The sequence below is a fragment of the Sapajus apella genome, unplaced genomic scaffold, assembly GCF_009761245.1.
Source record: "Sapajus apella isolate SASKATOON/1434 unplaced genomic scaffold, GSC_monkey_1.0 scaffold16, whole genome shotgun sequence".
Lineage (NCBI taxonomy): Eukaryota > Metazoa > Chordata > Mammalia > Primates > Cebidae > Sapajus > Sapajus apella.
The window spans coordinates 18,353,872-18,368,903 of NW_022436956.1; the positions used below are offsets into that span (position 1 = coordinate 18,353,872).

Sequence of the window (15,032 nt, forward strand, 5' to 3'; positions counted from 1 at the left end):
GTTGCGAAGACCTTTTGTCCTTCCTTTTGTGAGGCACTATTCCCAACTTGGTTACTTAGTGGGATAGCAGGAGGTTGTGTAGATAGGAGCCTGACCCTGTTCTTAGGCTGATAGATTATTTGTGCTTCGGAGTTTAGTTGGGAGAAGGCTCAGGTAAGTGGGAGCTGGAGCAGCGGAGGCTGGAGAGGTCTCCCAGGCTTAGGGTGGGGCTTTGAATGATTCATGATCTCATCTCACCTTATGAAACTCGCATTCTCTAGCAGCCTGAACTCCACTTCACACTGTGTTCCTGGGCACCCAGCTAGGACTCTGCCCTGTCAGAAGGGAGCATTTGAATTTGCTGAGCCAGGTGGAAGACAGTTTCCTTGAAAGGGCACTTTTGAAAAGTACAGGGAAGGATCCTTAAAGAGTGGACACAGGCTGGACCCTTTAAGATGTGACCCTTGTTGGCCTAGTGAGAGTATAGCTAAATAAATATTTGGAAAGAAAGGGTCGGGACGGGCATAGTGGCTCACATGTGTAATCCCAGCACTTTGGGAGGCCGAGACAGGTGGATCACCTGAGGTCAGGAGTTCAATACCAGCCTGGTCGATGTGGTGAAACCCTGTCTCTACTAAAAATACAAAAATCAGCCAGGCATGGTGGCATGTGCATGTAGTCCCAGCCACTCGGGAGGCTGAGGCAGGAGAATGGCTTGAACACAGGAGGAGGAGGTTGCAGCAAGCCAAGAATGTGCCACTATACTCCAGCCTGGGCAACAGAGGAAGAATCTTAAAAAAAAAAAAAAGGCCAGGGGTGAATTATCCTATAGTTTTCTCCTTTTTCTACTCCAAAGGGCAGGGTAGAGTTTCCAGCAAGGTCCCGGGCATGGCTAAGAGACAGCTGGTTGAAGGTCTTCTATGAAGAAAACTCACTGAAGCTGGAAACACCATCTGAGTTCACAGAAGGAAGAATGAGACGGAATTTAGAAAGCCTTTGAAGCTGAGCACAGTGGCATGCGCCTGTAATCCCAGCTGCTCAGGAGGCTGAAGCAGGAGAATTATGTAAGCCCAGGGGGTTGAGTTCAGCCTAGGTAGCATAGCAAGACCCCACCTCTACAAAAAAATAACCAGGCTGGTGGCACATGCCTGTAGTCCCAGCTGCTCAGGAGGCTGAGGCTGAAGAATCATGTGAGCCCAGGAGTTTGAGGCTGCAGTGAGTGAGCCATGATCGCACCACTGCACTCCTGCAAAGAAGAAAAGAAAGACTTCAAGTCCATGGGGGGCTGCAGAGCCATTTAAATTAGAATAAAAAGAGCCTTCTCAAGGAGGCTCTTCTGAAACTCCTGAGTCTATATATGCTCTCATGCAAGACTAGGTGAGTCTCTAGACCCAAACAGCAATCACACCCAGATGCCATCCAACAAATTGTAGCACCTGTTGCAATAAGTGCCACTCCCTCCTAAAATCAGCCAGGGTGCCTTTGGGCCAGGGGTAGGGTGAGATTCTGGAGGAAGCAGAGCACTGGCTCCTGGATACAGACTGGAGAGCTCAGCTCCAGAAAACAGGAACCGTGCTGACAGATTCCTACCCAGTTTTCTGACTGTGCCAGCCCCCCACCCCACACCAGCTGCAAAGATCAAGAATTCAGAGGGCTACTGTGCCTCCCTCCTGCTGATCAAAGATGAACTCTGTCCTGGCCTTAGTCCCCTAAGCAGGAGGGCAGGAGAGAATCTTGCTTAGTGACAGTGCCCCGCCCAAGGGTCTAACTTGGGGCTTCTATCACAAGAGCTGCAGCAAAATTGCCAAATAGGAAATACTGGGGCTAGGGGTCCTGTCTCACCTGCTTAGTCGGCACCTCCCCTCCCTGAGTCTCATTCTAGCCCACACCACATGCTCCCAGAAGAAATGCTCTGAGCAGGGGCTGGTATGTGGCTGCCTCCCCTCCCAGGACCACGCCTCCCTATGACCAGGCTGGTGACCCTCTGTTTAGCGTGCCGGTGCCATTCACTGAGCAGATGTTTGGCGGGTGTCTGTTATGTGCCAGACCTAGCAGGGGACAGAGTCCTCCCAGTGCAGACTGGCCAGTATGTTGGGGCATAAATTGTGAAAGGAGTCGCTAATCTTTCTGTGCAAAATCCACTCTTGCAGTAGCTGTCAACACTCCCACACTTCAGGGCATCCAGGGCCAGGACTTGGTGACCAGGTCAGGAGGAGTGGAGGCCCCCAAAACGAGGGAAAGAAGTGGGTGGAAATAGGGGCCTACAATGGGGGCCCTGCAGCCACTAAACCTCCCAACCCATGGGCACTTAGCGCCTCGAACAACGCCTGGCTAGACCCTGAGTCTGAGTCTGTCACGAGCCCAGTTGGTGGCGGTTGTTAGTTTTTCCATAGGTTCTGTCCAGAAAGACTTCCTTTCTTTCCAAAATATTAGTAAATGGGCTTTGGTCTAGTTTCAGCCAAATACCTTGCAATGAAATGAAGTGAATTTCATTCCTGGTGAATAAGTATATTTTAAAAAGGACAGTGGCTCACGCCTGTAATCCCAGCACTTTGGGAGGCCAAGGCAGGCAAATCACCTGAGGTTGGGAATTCAAGACCAGCCTGACCAGCATGGAGAAACCCTGTCTGTACTAAAAATACAAAATTAGCCAGGCGTGGTAGCGTATGCCTGTAATCCCAGCCACTCGGGAGTCTGAGGCAGGAGAATCGCTTGAACCCAGGAGGTGGAGGTTGCATTGAGCCAAGACTGCGCCATTGCACTCCAGCCTGGGCAACAAGAGCAAAATTCTGTCTCAAAAAAAAAACAAAAACAAAAATAAAAACAAAGAACTCCCTGCTTGGTAAGATGCTGTTCAACAGCACCCCCATCCTGATGTCTTGCAGTCCCTGAGCCAGGAAATTGAGCAGTCCCTGAACAGAGTACAAAGGGAGCTGCAAGCTCTGCAAGGGTGCAGGGCCACCCTCAAAGAACCAGAAGCCAGGCCTCCCCAATTCCCACCCCTGCCAGCGCGAAATACTAACAGCTGAAGGATGCAGGGCGGCTCTGAGCTGCAGTTTTCCCACAGGCGAAATGACAAAAGTAAAATCTGGCCTCCAGCCTGACAGGGACATTCTAAGTTGTGAAAGTGCTTTGGCCACTAAAGAACTGTGCACAAGTTAAATATTAGGTTTAGCAATAACAATAATTTTAGTAACAAACCAAAGAAAAGGGTAAAAACACTGGCAGGTAGGACCAGGTGCGGTGGCTCACGCCTGTAATCCCAGCACTTTGGGAGCCCGAGGTGGGCAAACCACAAGGTCAAGAGTTTGAGACCAGCCTAGGCAATATGGTGAAACCCTGTCTCTACTAAAACTACAAAAAAAATTTGCTGGGCATGGTGGTGCATTCCTGTAATCCCAGCTACTTGGGAGACTGAGGCAGGAGAATGGCTTGAACCCGGGAAGCAGAGGTTGCAGTGAGCCAAGATCACACCACTGCACACCAGCCTGGGTGACAAGAGTGAGACTCTGCCTCAAAAAACAAAAGACAAAAAACACTGGCAAGTATCTTGGAGTCTAACCAGTAAGCTTCTGAGACTCCCCCATGTGCTGGCTGGGATAGACTCTCACCCCCAAAAGAAAGGACACTCTCTTGGCCTGAGAAATCTGTGAGCTGTCTCCGCAGGGGACCAGCTACCTTCCCACTTTCTAAAGCTACAGACAGCTGGGATGGCCAAATAGGCAGCCCAGGCTGACGGCTCACTAAAGCCACCTCCCTCTCTGCACAGTCCCACAGACATCTGGGGCCACTTCAGTCCTGGAAAAGATGTCCCATATTTCAGCAAGTGCGCTTCAAGGCCAAGCAGAGGAAAGTGGGATTCCTGCCTTCACACCTGCTGCAGAAGCTGAGGTCTCAGGTGCGGTAAAGCGAGTGTAGTGGGAATAAGGGAAAGAATACCAGAAACTTGGATTCTAGAAAACAGAATAGCTACTATTTACTAAGTGCTAGGTACCTTTCTAACAGTTTTGCATATATGTTCAAATTTCACGCTTAAAACAACATACATTTATTATCTTACAGTTATGGAGGCCAGAAGTCCAAAATGGGTCACACTGGGCTAAAATCATGGTGACAGCAGAGCTGTGCTCCTTTTGGAGGCTGCAGGGAAAAAGTCTTTGCCTTCTGCAGCTTCTAGGAAAGGGCTGCCCATGTCCCCCCCTCACGCCTCTCTTCCAGCCATCACGTCTGACCTCCGCTGCCATCCCCACATCTCCTTCTCTGACTCTGACACCGCTGCCTCCCTCTTATGTAATTAAGGACCCCTGCGATGACAGTGGGTCCACCTGAAGAATTCAGTCTAACCACCCCATCTCAAGGTCCTTAATCACACTGGCAAAATCTTTTTTTGCCATGGAAGGTAGCAAAGTCACAGGTTCCAGGGATGAGGATGTGAGCATCTTGGGCAGCCTTATCCACACAGTAATTCCTGCCATAGCTCAGGGCGATGGCATGTTCTATCATTATCTTCAATCAGGAACTATGTGTGGGGAGTAGCACAGCTCATCCAGGGTCAAACAGCTAATAAGTGGCAGAGCTGGGAATCAAATCTAATGTTTTCTGGCTCCAGAATCTTCTCTGAAATAAAAGGCACGAGGCAGACCACTCCCCAATCTGGTAAACAGCGATGTCAGGCTGGTTTCTAGAGTTAGGGAGTTTCCTGGACTGATGGTACAGGGTACATTTCTGCCATGTGTCCTAAGTCCAGAGACTGGTTCTAGGTCCAGCCTTGCTTCTAACTCCCTGAGAGATGAGAGCCTTTGGGCAAAGTCCTTTCATACTCTTCAGTCTCTTCATCTGTGAGACGGTGGCGTGGGGAGAGGCTGGAGTGGTCTCACAGTTCCTCTCAGCCTGCATCACGGGCTCTAGGACTCAGGTTCCGTCACTAACCTGCTGCTGGAGGTCCGGGCCTTCCCGGAGAAACCTTACAAGATGGTGCTGCAAACACCAATGGACGCACAGCACTTACATTCACAGGCTGTCTCGGGGGCCTCCAACAACTCTGACCATTCTTTTTTTCTTTTTTAAAGACGGGGTTTCATCATGTTGGTCAGGCTGGTCTTGAACTCCCGACCTCAGGTGATCTGCCTGCCTTGGCCTCCAAAGTGCTTGGATTACAGGCGTGAGCCACCACGCCCGGCCAACTCTGACCATTCTTGCCCCATTTTGCAGATAGGAAACTGAGGCTCAGAGAGATTACATAACTTGCCCACCGTCTTCCTCCAGCAAGATGGAGGCCGAGTGAAATGAGGTCTTCTCCCCACACCAGGGCTTCCCCAGGGCTGGGATCTCGTCCCACCTGCGCGTGATCAAGTGTGTGAACAATGCAAAGCAAGGTGTCTTCAATCTAAGGGACTTCAACTCTGCAATGTAATTCTGAGGTTATGCTTCCCCCCCACTTTGTTTTTTTTTTGCCAAAGTCTTTCCTTTTCGAGGTGATGGTCACGGTAGATGGTGGAGGTTTTTGGAGGCAGGCAATATCTTTATATGACAAAGTTAAAAGTTGACAGCTCTGAATTGGTCTCTAGTGTGTTTTGAAATGCAAGAGGTCTCTGAAACCTCAGTCTGGGTACCACAGAGCGCTCTCCCCTCTCCCCAGGTTTACCAGTTTGGGGGCTTTGAGAGAGGCCTGCAGGACCTGCTGGGGACTAAAGAAGCACAGTGGTGGGAGGAAGGGGTGGGGAAAGGGGGATGGGAGTGATGTAGTCTCCCTGGAATGCAGGATGGTGGGGGAGGAGGTCTCCTGAGTGGAGGAGTCCCAGCGTCCCTCCCCTCCCCTCTGCCAGCACTATGGACAATGGCAACCACCCACACACTCCCATGGAGGGGAAGGGGATGAGTGCAGGGAACCCCGACCCCACCCCTGGGACCTGCAAGCCTGCAGCCACTCCCCTCCCGGCCCCACTCAACCCTTGACCCCTGTCCTGCAGCCCCCGCAGCTCGCTGTTTGCCCACTCTATTTGCCCAGCCCCAGGGACAGAGCTGATCCTTGAACTCTCAAGTTCCACATCGCCAGGACCAGTGAGCAGCAGCAGGGACCAGGCTGGGCTTATCTGTCTCCCTGCCCAGCCCCTGGCTGAAGACATAAATAGGCTCTGCCCCTGCGAAAGCTGGCTACTTAGACTTCGAGAAGGAGGTGAGTGTTTCTGCCTGCCCAGGAAGGGGTGAGTGCTGCTGCCTGTCCCGGGTGACTCTGGCTCCCCAGCTCGAGGCATCGAGGTTCAGGCTCTGCCCCAAGCCAGGCTTCTGGGAACCTGAGGTCTTCTCCCACTCTGTGCCCATTCTCCTCACCTGGCTGTAATGAGTGAGGGAGCAGGGGGCTTCTGCATGCTAGAGACCCACCCCTCCCACTGCCATTCAGCCAGGCTCTTCTTCTCCTCCAGGTCCCCCACAGCCTTTCAGGATGAAAGCTGCGGTGCTGACCTTGGCCGTGCTCTTCCTGACGGGTAGGTGTCCCCCAGCCTACAGAACCAATTATCGGGGGGCTTTCTCCCTAAACCCCTTTGGCTCACCCTCCTGGGCAGAGGCAGCAGGCTTCTCACTAGCCCCCTCTCTCCCACCTCCAAGCCTGGCCTTTTGGCTCAGATCCCAGCCCACAGCTGGCCTGATCTGAGTCTCCCCTCCTACCCCCAGGGAGCCAGGCTCGGCATTTCTGGCAGCAAGATGAACCCCCCCAGAGCCCCTGGGATCGAGTGAAGGACCTGGCCACTGTGTACGTGGATTCAGTCAAAGACAGCGGCAGAGACTATGTGTCCCAGTTTGAAAGCTCCGCCTTGGGAAAACAGCTAAAGTAAGGACCCAGCCTGGGGTTGAGGGCAGGGGCAGGGAGCAGAGGCCTGTGGGAAGATGTTGAATCCAGACTGGTGAATCCTCACCTACTATCTGAGGAGCTGGGCCCTACAAATGGTCTGGATGGAGAGACCGGAATGGGAACCCTGGGCAGGGTCACAGCCCATGCCCCCTGCAAAGAACAGACCAGGGCAGCCCAATCCGTGGTAACAATGCCAGCTTGTACCTACAAGTGCAGCAGCTCCCTTGCCCTTCGTCACCTCCTTTGCTCCTGCCCAGCAAAAGTGTGGGCTGCCTTGGGAGAGGAGAATGTGCTGTAGGCAGAGAGGTGAGGTCCTTCAAGGGCCCATTTTGGAGACCAGAGAACAGGGCACCAGTCCCAGCTCTGTCTCTTTCTTAGCTCCTCTCTGTGCCTCGGTCCAGCTGCACAACGGGGCATGGCATGGCAGGGCAGGGCAGAGGTGTTGGTTGAGAGTGTACTGGAAACTCTAGGCCACTGCACCTTCGCGGACAGGTGTCGCCCAGGACTCACCCCGGGTTGGCTGGGGCGCTGGGAGACCAGCCCTCAACCCATCTGTTTCCCACTCTAGCCTGAAGCTCCTGGACAACTGGGACAGCTTGACCTCCACTGTCAACAAGCTGCGCGAAGACCTCGGCCCGGTGACCCAGGAGTTCTGGGATAACCTGGAAAAGGAGACAGAGTGGCTGAGGCAGGAGATGAGCAAGGATCTGGAGGAGGCGAAGGCCAAGGTGCAGCCCTACCTGGACGACTTCCAGAAGAAGTGGCAGGAGGAGGTGAATCTCTACTCCCAGAAGTTAGAACCGCTGCGCACGGAGTTCCAGGAGGGCGCGCTCCAGAAGCTGCAGGATCTGCAGGAGAAGCTGAGCCCGCTGGCAGAGCAGGTGCGCGACCGCGCGCGCGCCCACGTGGACACGCTGCGCACACAACTGGCACCCTACAGCGACGAGCTGCGCCAGCGCTTGGCAGCGCGCCTCGAGGCGCTCAAGGAGAGCGGCGGCGCCAGCCTGGCCGAGTACCACGCCAAGGCCAGCGAGCATCTGAGCGCGCTTGGCGAGAAGGCCAAGCCCGCCCTCGAGGATCTCCGCCAGGGCCTGCTGCCCGTGCTGGAGAGCTTCAAGGTCAGCTTCCTGAGCGCGCTCGAGGAGTACACCAAGAAACTGAGTTCCCAGTGAGGCGCCAGCCGCCGCTCTCCTCCCTGGTGCTCAGAATAAACGTTTCCAAAGTGGGAAGCAGCTTCTTTCTTTTGGGAGAATGAAGGGGGCGGGGTGGGGGTCGGGGACATCTGGGGAGCCCGGGGGGGGGGTCGGGGACATCGGGGGGAGCCCGGGTGGGGCCTTTGGCCCTGGCACAAGGACTTCCAGCCGGATCTCAACAACTCCGTGCCCAGACTGGGCCTCTTAGGGCCAAGATCGACGCTGGAGGACCTGCTGGAGGCCTGGCTGCTTATGAGGGAGGGAGTAGAGTCTGCCTTAGCAAGGCTCAAGTACGTACACAGGAAGTCACAGCGGACCACGCAAAACCACAGACAATCCAAGGCCAAATGTCCTGAAAGAGGCTCAGACGAGGCCTGCAGCCCTGTCCGAGGCGGGCCAGGAAACAGGGTTACTTTAGCTGGGAGCAGTGGGTTCCCGGTCCCAGAGGTGTTCCCACACGGAGCCGCTTTCCGTGGAGTGGGGGTACAGCGGCCTCAGGGAGCCACTGGGACAGAGGTTAGGCCAGGTGCAAGTGAAGTGCTTGGAGTTTGCACCTATACTCCTGTGTTAATTCAAAAACCTCTCAAGCAAACAATTCCCTTTTCTTTTCACAATCTCCCTCCCACTCCTCCTGTCCCACCTAGAAATAGCCACAGCATCCTCAGGCACAGCAGTGGAAGCCAGCCCTCCACCCCCTGCGGGTCCATGCGGTGCCACCCCGTCTTTCTGCTAGCTCTGACAGAAGCTGACCTGAGTCAGAAAAATCACCACCACCTCTTGCAGGTACATTTTTATTTCCAAGATGCTCTCATATCTGTGATCTTACTGCATCCTCCCTTCCCCGCATCCTGGCTAGATTGTCATCAGAGACACAGCATGGATGAGGATGAGGATGCTGAAGCCTGAAGATGGGACGTTGCTTGCACAGCGAACAGTAGGATGGGCTAGGCAGCCCTATTTAGACCCTGCACTCCTGGACATCCATGATTATTAAGAATGTGTGGGTTGTGCGCAGTGGCTCACGCCCGTAATCCCAACACTTTGAGAGGCAGAGGTGGGTATCATTTGAAGCCAGGAGTTCAAGATCATCCTGGCCAAAATGGTGAAACCCTGTCTCTACTAAAAGTACAAAAAAATTAGTGGGACATGGTGGCTTGCACCTGTAATCCCAGCTACTAGGGAGGCTGAGGCAGGAGAATCGATTGAACCCGGGAGTCGAAGGTCACAGTGAGCTGAGATCGTCCCATTGCAGTCCAGCCTGGATGATAGAGCAAGACTCTGGCTCAAAAAAAAAAAAAAAAAAAAAAAAAGAAGCGTGTGGCCTAGCACTCAGGTTCACATGGGTGTGCAGGCATGCTTACATAGTCTCACATGACTTCCCTGCTCACAGTCCCTCTTTGCACTCATGTCTGAATGTCCCCACGTGCGTGCACATGGCTCCACAGATCTGGGCAGTGTACCCGTAGAGCCTTCTCTGCCCTGTCTCTGCAGGACCTTTTGCCCCCTCATGCAGGCCCCATCCCCATGTCGCAATCTCCAGTGTATCGTAGCTACCCCTTTGGAAAAAGGAGTTAGCTCTGTAGTTCCTAATCTTTCAGAGCTACAACAGCAGGCAGCCAGCCAGGTCTGGGTGGGAGCATTTTCCAGATAAGGGTGCTGAGATTTCTCGGTCCAGAGAGAAGCCCTAGGGAATTTCCAGAGAGAAAGCAGTCTCCAGGTGGGGCGGGAGATACTGATGCCACTGAGACCTGTAAAGGAGCCCCTAACACCTGACATAGAAGTGACAAAACTGTTTTCTGCATCAACTGAGCAGAATGCACGCGGCTGACCTGGGCTCAAGGTCTGGCCCTGCCACGTGCTGGCTCTGTGATGCTGGCAACTGCGTTCACCTCTCTGGGCCTCAGTTTTTTCATCTGAAGAATGGAGGCCTACTCAAGCCATCTGCAGCTCTAGAGCTCTCTGGCCTGACATCTTTCAGGTGGTGGGGACACGAAGGCAGCCTCTGTTGGGGTGACCTTGTGCTCCTTTTTAGATCCCAGGACACTGCCCCCTGCCACTCCAAGCTGGGTCCCAAGGGCCCAGTCAGCTCAACTATAATGATGACAACATTTATCAGGCATCTTCACATGCAGGGGCTGTGCCAAACGGTTTGAACACTCTCTCATTTCAATCTCATGACACACCTGCAGTGGAAGGGGTACTATTGTACCCATTTTACATGTAAGGAACTGAGGCTGATGTCAAGTGGTGGAGCCAAGACTAGCGCCTCATTGCATCTTACTCCAGCCACGAGCCCATCCGGCCTCCTCCCCTCACTTGTACCTAGGAAGGCCAGGTGGCCTGGGTAGGGGAAGTCAGCTCCACAGCTTTGAGTGAGCACACAGTCTCAACTCCGATGAGGACTTAAGTGCCAGGCATAGTTGCTGGCATAGGGCAGCCACTCAAGTCATGTTGAGCGGCACCTAACAGTTTATCAAAGTATCAGCAAATGTATTGTCCTGTTTGACCTTCCACATAAATCTGTCAAGGAAGGCAGGGTATGGAGAGTGATTCCTCCCTTAGAGATGAAGAAACTGAGGCCCAGAGACCACCCAGCTACAGGAAGTGGACAGAATGCTGGCCAGTGCCCACCCACAGAACAGCCTTGGCCCTCTCCGATGCCCAGACACAGATGGCACACTTGCAACGGCCCACTCATAGCAGCTTCTTGTCCAGCTTTATTGGGAGGACAGCATGCCTGGGGGGGCCAGGCATGAGGAGGGGGTGGGAGGGCATTGAGAGTATTGTCCCTTTTAAGCAACCTGTGGGGGCAGCCTGGAGACTGCAGGACCCAAGGAGCTGGCAGGATGGACAGGCAGGTCGACTTGGGGAATTGAGGTCTCAGACACCCTCGGCCGGAGTTGTGATCTCAGGGTTCGAATCCCAGAACCTAGAGAATTTGCCCTTAATGGTGCTCCAGTAGTCTGTCAGGGAGCTGAAGCCATCGGTCACCCAGTCCCTAAATCAGTAAGGAGAAGCAATGGAGGTGGGGAAGACATGAGAACTCCTCTGTAGGTAACATGGGACCCACACCCATGTCCTCACTGGCTCTCCCAGCCGCCCTCTCAACTTCACTTGACAACAGTCCAGAGATCTCAGGCAGGAATCACCCACGGCTGCCACCCTGGGAGAAGGGATACCCTCACAGGGACCCCCAGCCAAGTCTAACTCTGCTGTCTCCAGGTCACATCTGATGTTTGTATCCATGGGCCTAAGGCACGGAGTGACATGGTGGGGACATGTGAAAGATCAAGGCTGTCATTGTTTTCTGTGCAAACAGCACCCCCTGGAGTTGTACAACCTGGTGGCTCTAAGTGGGGAGGGGCAGAGGGAGGCAGCCTCTCATTTGGAAAGTCATTAGAGGATTAATTAGCTGTGTGATCTGAGGCAGGTCACCTACTTGCTGTGAGCCCCAATTTTCTCATCTGCAAAGTGGGAAAATAGTGCCTACCCCACGGCCGGTTCTGAGGACTAAGAATATTTAAGCACACTTCTGCTATGCCGGCCAGTGCCAGTTGGGTGAGGTGGAGAAGGGAGTCGGGGAGAGGAGAGGACCGGTGAGCAGAGGCAGGATGGGAGAGAAGGATGGGCTTCTGCTCACACTGGCCTCGGCTCTTGGAACAAGGCAGAGGCGCTCTCACACCCAGGCTAGAATTGGGTCAGGTGGGTCAGGTGAGGCCTCCCAAGGCAAACCTCTAGCCCAGGGGTCCCCAAGCGTCAAGTCACAGATGGGTACTGGTCCGTGGCCTGTTAGGAGCCGGGCCACACAGCAGGAGATGAGTGGTGGGTGGGCGGGCATTAGCTCCTGAGCCCCGCCTCCTGTCAGATCAGGCAGTTAGGTTGTCTTAGGAGTGTGACCCCCCTACTGCGAACTGCGCATGCGCATGCGAGGGATCTGGGTTGAGCGCTCCTTGTCAGAATCTAAGGCCTGATGCTCTCAGGTGGAACAGTTTCACTCATCCTCAAACCATCCCGGCTAGTCTACGGAAAAATTGTCTTCCACAAAACTGGTCCTTGGTGCCAAAAAGGTTGGGGACCACTGCTCTAGCCAGACCTTTGGAAAAAAAAAAATGGGCTAGGTGCAGTGGCTCATGCCTGTAATCCCGGCACTTTGGGAGGCTGAGGTGGGTGGATCACCTGAGGTCAGGAGTTTAAGACCAGCCTGACCAACATGGTGAAACCCCGTCTCTACTAAAAATACAAAAATTGGCTGGGCATGGTGGCACATGCCTGTAATCCCAGCTACTTGGGAGACTGAGGCAGGAGAATCGCTTGAACCTGGGAGGTGGAGGTTGTGGTGAGCTAAGGTCGTGCCACTGCACTCCAGCCTGGGTGACAGAGCGAGACTCCATCTCAAAAAAAAAAAAAAAAGGAAGAAAAATAGAAATAAGGGTTAAAAATGGCCCACCCTAGGGCTGCACTGGGGAGCACAGAGGGACTGGGAGGAATGCAGTCCCGACTCTGTGATCTCTCCTGCAGCAGCCTGACGAAGGCTCTGTGAGAAAAGAGGAGGCCAAAGAGGAACGGGCCCGCGGGAGGCTGGGAGCACCACAGTTCCGCTGCTGGCTCTCACCAGGGCAGGGGCGGGTGGGAATGGAGGGAGCTGGCAGTGAGGATGGGGAAGGAGGGCTGGCGGTTGTACCTGGCCTGCTGGGCCACCTGGGACTCCTGCACTTTGGTCAGTGTGTCTTTGGCGGTCTTGGTGGCGTGCTGCATGTAGTCCTGCATGAAGCTGAGAAGGGAGGTATCCTCGGCCTCCGAAGCCCCTGAAGAAAGAGCAGGGCTGAGCAGGTTGGATGGGCCTCTGGTCAAGCCCTGGGGTCCTGCTTGACCACCCATTGGGACCAGGATCCCCAAGCCACCTCCACCTGCCCCCAGCCCAGTCCCACCAAGTGCTTACGGGCAGAGGCCAGGAGTGCCAGGAAGGCAGCAACAAGGAGTACCCGGGGCTGCATGGCACCTCTGTTCCTGCAAGGAAGAGTCCTGTGAGGAGCACCCCAGAACCCCATGCCTCCCTGAGGAGGCGGCGTGGCCCCTAAGGTGGAACCTGAGCTGAGTCTGCAGAGGGAGAAGGGGCCTGCCCCCTGCTAATACGGGCTCTCAGAAGAGGGACTGGTGAGGGGCAGGGGACTGAGGCCCAAAGAGAGGTGGGTGGCATGGAACAGAAAACCCACCAGCCTGGATATCAAGGCATCTGCAGTCCGGACTGGTCTCTGTCCAGTCCAGCCAACATGCTATGTGACTTCGGGTGCTTTCTGGCCCTCTCCAGGTCTCAGTTTCCCTGTTTGGGGTAGGCCTGGGCTGGCTAAGGCTTTCTCCAGCCCTAAGCCTGCAGAATGAGGGGGGCGTGCACTTGGAGCCAGTTCTAGCCCCAACCGCTATGTAGCTTTGGGCAAGTGACACCCTCCCAGGCCTCCATTTTCTTCAGGTTATGGTGAGAGGTGGGGACACCCGTCCAGCTCCGAGGCGTCCTTGGCTCTAGCAAGCGCTTCTCCAGGCTTGCTGGCTGGCTGGGCTGGGAGCTCCTCTTGCCCCTCTTCATCCTCCTCCCCTCCTCCTCCCCCTCCCCAGAAGGCATTACCTGGAGCAGCTGCCTCTAGAGATGAACTGAGTGGACAGGCAGGAGGGTTCTGACCTGTTTTATATTGTCTCCAGGGCAGCGGCCACTGAGGACCAGAGCACCGGGCAAAGGTCACCTGCTGACCAGTCAAGACCATGGCCTGAGGCAGGGCGGCCGGATGCAACCAACTGGTGGGAGAGTTGGGAAATCCCTAGGAGACTGTGCCCATGCTGCTGTCCCGCCAGCCTTGCATCTCGGATGGGCTCAGGAACTGGGGGTGGGCCTGGGGAGTCCCCTTATTCCTTCCTAGCAGACTGGCTCCTCAGGGAGAGGCTGGTGAGAGGGGAAATGGCTTGGGCATAGCCAGGGGCCTCAGACCCATCTCAGCCCTTTACGCTGGAATTTCAGGCCCCTCCCTCTGCCAGGCTTAAACCCTGAAAACAGCCTGGAGAAGAGGATTGAGGGGCTTCTTCAGACTTGAGAACAAGTGGCGGGGTTGGGCTGGGGGATGTCTGGAGGGAAGGCATGGAAGAGAAGGCAGCAGTGGCTCCTGCAAGGCCCGGCGACAGGGCTGAGCTCTTCCAGCCCCCTGTAGCACCTCCATCTCTGGCTTTCAATCCAGGTGGGTGAGCGCTGCTCACCCACCAGCACCCCCCCCACCCACCCCCTCCCCTGTGTACCCCACCCCCACCGCTGAGTTCAGGGCAGGGTTTTGGTGGAGAAGGGCCAAGGTCACTCAGAATCCAAGGCCTTTGTCCCTCCCTCCGCCAGCCGGGCTCCCTGCCTTGCCCTCTGGACCCACTGATAACATCCCCCGGGGCAGGAGCTGGTCTCATGGCTGGGGCCCTCCCCAACCGGGCCCCAGGACTGATTCTCTCGTTGGGCTTCCTGGGCTCCTCAGCGTGGTTGGGAGAAGAGCAACCCTCACTGCCCTCTGGCTGTGGGATCACCCGGGAGGAACAAGGTCTGGTGAGGACAGGGCACAGAGGAGTTCTGCGGGGCGTCAGTGGTCCGGAAGGGAACACTGACCCTTCTTGGGCTGAGATGTCTGCTGGGCCCACAGTGGCAGCTGTGGCAGCGATGGCAGGATGAGAGGGCTTGTCTTCTGGATGCTGAGACCTTGGAGCCAGGACATCCAAGGCACTTATATGATCCAGGCCACAGAGGTAACATCTCAGAGCCTCAATTTTCTGAGAATAAAATGGGGCTAGAATACGGATTTCCCAGAGTGGTGCTGAACAGGAAATGAGATAGAGATGCGCAAAGCAGCAGGTCCACGGAGGGGCTCACGCATCCCTCCCTTCCTCCCGACACTGCGCCCTTCCCAGACGGCGGAGTCTGCAGGCAGAAGGAGCCTCCAACATAAAATAGAGCTCTGGCAAGCCATCCTCTCAGAAGAAGTAACTAACAC

At 55.0% G+C, this 15,032-nt stretch overlaps 2 protein-coding genes across 3 annotated transcripts; one reads left to right on the forward strand and one right to left on the reverse strand.

Moving 5' to 3' along the window:
* Positions 1 to 6,005: 6,005 nt before the first annotated feature.
* Positions 6,006 to 8,058, forward strand: APOA1 (apolipoprotein A1). The gene is made up of 4 exons (XM_032285440.1): positions 6,006 to 6,181; positions 6,400 to 6,464; positions 6,652 to 6,808; positions 7,398 to 8,058. The coding sequence occupies exons 2-4, from the start codon at positions 6,422 to 6,424 to the stop codon at positions 7,999 to 8,001; spliced, it is 804 nt and encodes a 267-aa protein (XP_032141331.1). The 5' UTR covers positions 6,006 to 6,181; positions 6,400 to 6,421; the 3' UTR covers positions 8,002 to 8,058.
* Positions 8,059 to 10,713: 2,655 nt separating this feature from the next.
* APOC3 (apolipoprotein C3) lies at positions 10,714 to 13,701 on the reverse strand. Of its 2 annotated transcripts, none has more exons than XM_032285441.1 (4): positions 13,643 to 13,701; positions 12,962 to 13,029; positions 12,704 to 12,827; positions 10,714 to 11,020 (listed from the first exon to the last, which is right to left on the reverse strand). In XM_032285441.1, the coding sequence occupies exons 2-4, from the start codon at positions 13,014 to 13,016 to the stop codon at positions 10,903 to 10,905; spliced, it is 297 nt and encodes a 98-aa protein (XP_032141332.1). In that variant the 5' UTR covers positions 13,017 to 13,029; positions 13,643 to 13,701; the 3' UTR covers positions 10,714 to 10,902. The 2 variants fall into 2 exon arrangements, with proteins under 2 accessions (XP_032141332.1, XP_032141333.1); XM_032285442.1 differs by lacking the exon at positions 13,643 to 13,701 and adding an exon at positions 13,236 to 13,342.
* Positions 13,702 to 15,032: the final 1,331 nt, after the last annotated feature.